Source organism: Poecilia latipinna, unplaced genomic scaffold (assembly GCF_001443285.1).
Source record: "Poecilia latipinna isolate Pla-1442-1.1 unplaced genomic scaffold, P_latipinna-1.0 Scaffold6596, whole genome shotgun sequence".
NCBI classification, from domain to species: Eukaryota; Metazoa; Chordata; class Actinopteri; order Cyprinodontiformes; family Poeciliidae; genus Poecilia; species Poecilia latipinna.
In genome coordinates this window covers 1-4,374 of record NW_015119212.1, presented here as the reverse complement: position 1 = coordinate 4,374, position 4,374 = coordinate 1, and the positions used below count along the sequence as shown (strand labels likewise).

Here is a 4,374-nt window from a genome sequence, read left to right as displayed (position 1 = left end):
GAGGTGAAGCAGCGTAAGGGGGCGGTGAAGTGTATGTGAAGGCATCATCGGCGCTGCCCCCTCCAGACGGGGTTTTGATGCCCCTCTGGTGCGGCGCCCCTCTGGCGCGGCGCCCCTCTGGCGCGGCGCCCCTCTGGCGCGGCGCCCCTCTGGCGCGGCGCCCCTCTGCGTTGCATGCGCTGCATACCCACTTTTTGCGCCACTGGTTTTCGGTGATCGGCCCTCATGGGTGATCAGAATCAGCAGGAAAAAACCTAATCAGCACATCTCTAATTTCGACTTTTGATGTCAAATATTTCATCATCGTTCTGACTCTTAAATGATACATTGGTCCTTCCACCACCAGGGGACGCTGCAGAAGTTTGTGGACGACCTTTTTGAGACTGTGTTCAGCACGGCCCATCGTGGCTCTGCACTGCCGTTGGCGATTAAATACATGTTCGACTTTTTGGACGAGCAGGCCGACAAACGGTCAATCACCGACCCAGATGTCCGGCACACCTGGAAGAGCAACTGGTGAGCCAAGAACCCATGAATTTTGTCCCTGAACATCTTCCTAGGTTCCGTCTGAGTAAGCCTCTGTGCGGTATGCAGTCTTCCTCTCAGGTTCTGGGTCAACGTCATTAAGAATCCACAGTTCGTCTTCGACATCCATAAGAGCAGCATCACAGACGCCTGCCTGTCGGTGGTGGCGCAGACCTTCATGGACTCGTGCTCGACATCCGAACATCGGCTCGGCAAAGACTCACCGTCCAACAAGTTGCTCTATGCTAAAGACATCCCCAACTACAAAAGCTGGGTGGAGAGGTAGAAAAGCAGTTACCTTGGTCTTCTCTGGGCTTTTCACATGTTAATGTTTCACAGCTTCGCAGCCCAAACTTTAGAAGAATTAGATGAAACACTTCATTGATAGTTTCTCCACAACCAGATGAGACGTGAGTTCAGGTAACAAACCATCAGAGGTCACCAGATGGGTCATGTACACGTTTAGTTTCTTCTTTATTGAAACAACATTGTCTGTGTACGGCTTTACTTTCACAATCAGTCTTTATTGTTGTGTACAAAGAAGCACAATCAAGTATGTTTGAGTGCAGCCCATCCAAAGAACAAAAAAAGACAACATAAGGCATGGGTAGACAGGTTCCTGAGGCTGGAGCCATCATGGAGGCGCCAGAATAACAGACAAACACCCGGTCCACGGTGCTTCCAGCTGCATGGGTCCCATCGGACCAGACGGCTCTGCTTTGACCGCTCGTCTTCTCCAGAAAATTTGGTCAACTGTGCTGAAAGACCAGGGGCCTCATGCATAACACGGCGTGCGCATAAGAAATGTGTGGCACCATATTTTACGTACAAGATGGCATCTATAGAAATGTAATCAACATGTTTGATTATTTTTAAGGTGTGTATGCAATCACACGTATACAAGTAGCTGCGTGAAGGTGAGCCGTGTAATTGTGGAGCTTTGGCTCTGATGGAGAACAACGGTAGGTTTCAGAGCGAGGATTGATCAGAGATCATATTGATCTGCTGGGAAATGATGATGATGGTTTATGAGCGGTACCGCACAGCTCCTTCTTTAGGTTTTGTTCAGAGCTCCAGAATGATCAGTCTGAGCAAAACCTAAAGAAGGAGCCGTGTGGTACCGGTACCAGTCCAGCTGCAGTCATTCTTCAGTCGAGCCGCCCGCTTTGTCAATGCGCCTTATGGACATAAAGCATCTTTATTCTGCAGATGTACAACTTATGCACATGATTCTACTATTTAGATCAGGGGTGCTCAATACGTCGATCGATCGGAAAGGTTCTGAGTCGATCTCAGCAGGTGACAATCTGATCGCCACCAGGAAGCTGAGAGCAGCACTTCCTCTTCTGACGGGCTTATCAAAAATATTCACCAAGATCCTAAACGTTTGTAGCTTCATTAAAAAAGAATAAGAATAAAAAATCAACGAAACGTGTTAAAATGAACAATCTCAGTAATTATTGTTTCAACAAGGTGTTTTGGTCCCATTAACAAAGAAAAGAGAAAAAAAGGCAACAGAGCAGAGCAGGAGTTTAAATGAGCTGCTCGACCAGCGCTGTGTCCATGAGAGGCTTATTAATAATCGAGGAATAAATATCAAGCCTGGAAACCTGATATGTAACGGACTGAATGTTGTGTTTTTAAAGTAATCTCTGCCACGATAATTATGTGAAATTAAATGAATTATGTCCCGACTTCAGAAGATTTGCCTTTACCTTTACTGGGCTCTCTGGTTCCTCCTATCAGTCTGTAGTTTCTCACATTTCAGTCATCAAACCAAAGTTCAGATCCACCATGACTGACTGACCTGCTGGCCTGAAACCAGCTTCTGACTGAGAAACCAGTAACCTGCTCCCAGTGTCAGAATCTCACTGAGGAAGAAACTGGATCAGGTTTTCTGTCACTTTATTATTTCTGCTACAACTGATGGATATTTGCATATAAAATAAGTCGAGAGTTTAATTTGCAATTTTTATGTCTGTGTGTCCTGAGGTAGATCTCAGGCGGCTGGTGAGAGAAAAAGTAGATCTTGGTCTCAAAAAGTTTGGACACCCCTCTTTAGAATAAACGTCCAGTTTCCCACTCAGAGACTCCGTCTTTAAATCCGGGCTGAAAGCTTTGCTGCTGTTCAGACAGGCATTTGCAGGATATTTTTATTTTTTAAATTTGATTTTTTTTTCTTTAAAATGTATTTTTATTTTGTGAGGTGACAGTATGTGCCCTCAAAGCAACTTTTAAAGAAAAATATATAAGTATTATTATAAATACTTAGACTGCTTCACACAATGGGGGTGCTGTGGTGGCGCAGGGGCAAAGCACAACCCCCATATTCAGGCCTTGGTCCTCATGCCAGAGGTCACAGGTTCGATTCCCGGTCTGGTGACATTTGCCGCTCATCTCCCTCTTTCCTGTCGAACTACTTTCAAATAAAGGCCAGTAGAGCCAACAAAACCTTTAAAAAAACCCGCTACAAACAAGGCCGTTGCCATGGTTACGGCTTCACGTGGCGGCAGACTTCTGGGTATTTATACTAATTTACATTAATATGTATTTATGGAGGCGACAGGCGGAGCAGCAGCTGCTCTGGTCCCTGTAAATTAGGATTAATAAAGGAAAGGTGCGCCACCACGTGCGCACGGCTTCATGCATCCGACTTCTTTTGTGCACCGCATTTTTCTACATTCCTCTGTACTCCCAAGTTTTAGTGTGAAAACTGCGCAGTCTTTTATGCGTGAGGCCCCAGTTGACCAGACCCATAATTTACAATTTGGAGGACATGCAAAGAGATGCCCCGAAAAAAAATAGCAAAAGCAGCGCAGATGGGGGAGGCAGGAGAGGGAAAAGTGCCCCACCTTCACCAGGGGCAGGAAGACACTTTGAGACTTGTTTCAGCAGTTTTTCATTTCAGATTTCATCCATAGTGCTCTAAAGCTGGAAGCTGCTGATTTGCTCTCATTGTTGGGTTTTTGAAGATTTCATTGGAAAATGTGGCTTCTTATAAGAAATTCAGTTACTTTCAGAAACTCAAAACAGATGATTAGTCCACAAATCCTCAAAGGCATTTGAAAAGTCTAAAATCTGTTTGGCTGAACAGATCCAGATTGTTCAGTCCGGAACCAGAAGCTGGTGTTTCGGTTCCGGACCGGTCTCACCTGTCTGTCTGTCATGAAGGTACTACAGGGACATCTCCAAGATGCCCAGCATCAGCGACCAGGACATGGACGCCTACCTGGTGGAGCAGTCCCGTCTGCATGGCAACGAGTTCAACACACTGAGCGCGCTCAATGAACTCTACTTCTACATCAACAAGTACAAGGAAGAGGTGAGGCTGTTGTTTCCTTCTTCTGCAGTTCTTGGTTTCACAGCTTTTCCTGGGAAACTTCAGTTTGGTCCTCATTCCATGATTGTACTTTCCAAAAAGAAAGATGTAGAGGCTTTTGGTCTCCTGCCAAAACTTCCTTAAAGAGCCTGATGTGTGACCTCCAGCTGATCAGGAACGTGTGGAGCTCCTACTTGGGTTCACAGCCCAGGACTCCCTCCAGGCTTTTCCTGCTTCATCCAGAGGAAAAGTCAGGCAGGACCAGAAGGACCAGTTTGGATGTTTTTATCTGTTCTGGTTCTGGATGTTTTAGAAGCTGGGTTTCAACTAGTTTTCTATTTTTGAATGGATAAGAGTGAATATTTTACTACCTAACGCTTGTTTTACATGACTTTATATCTAAATGATGTCCACTGTTTTCTTCACTGGGCCTCAAAGCTCCAGTCATCAGGATTTTCATGTCGCTTTAGATGAGCCTTTTAAACCGGGTCAAACAGAACCAGAACTGACTCTGATGCCTCCTGATACAA

The 4,374-nt window shown here is 45.6% G+C and overlaps 1 protein-coding gene across 1 annotated transcript; it reads left to right on the top strand.

The window, feature by feature from the left end:
• The first annotated feature begins 205 nt into the window (after positions 1-205).
• LOC106944010 (plexin A3-like) lies at positions 206-4,368 on the top strand. Its single transcript, XM_015027285.1, has 3 exons — positions 206-516; positions 595-807; positions 3,697-4,368. The coding sequence occupies exons 1-3, from the start codon at positions 320-322 to the stop codon at positions 3,986-3,988; spliced, it is 702 nt and encodes a 233-aa protein (XP_014882771.1). The 5' UTR covers positions 206-319; the 3' UTR covers positions 3,989-4,368.
• Positions 4,369-4,374: the final 6 nt, after the last annotated feature.

Coding starts and splice junctions, on each gene's coding strand:
- LOC106944010 (XM_015027285.1), top strand. CDS start 320: ATGATACATTGGTCCTTCCACCACCAGGGGACGCTGCAGAAGTTTGTG. Junction 517..594: donor CACACCTGGAAGAGCAACTG/GTGAGCCAAGAA, acceptor TGCGGTATGCAG/TCTTCCTCTCAGGTTCTGGG. Junction 808..3,696: donor TACAAAAGCTGGGTGGAGAG/GTAGAAAAGCAG, acceptor TCTGTCATGAAG/GTACTACAGGGACATCTCCA.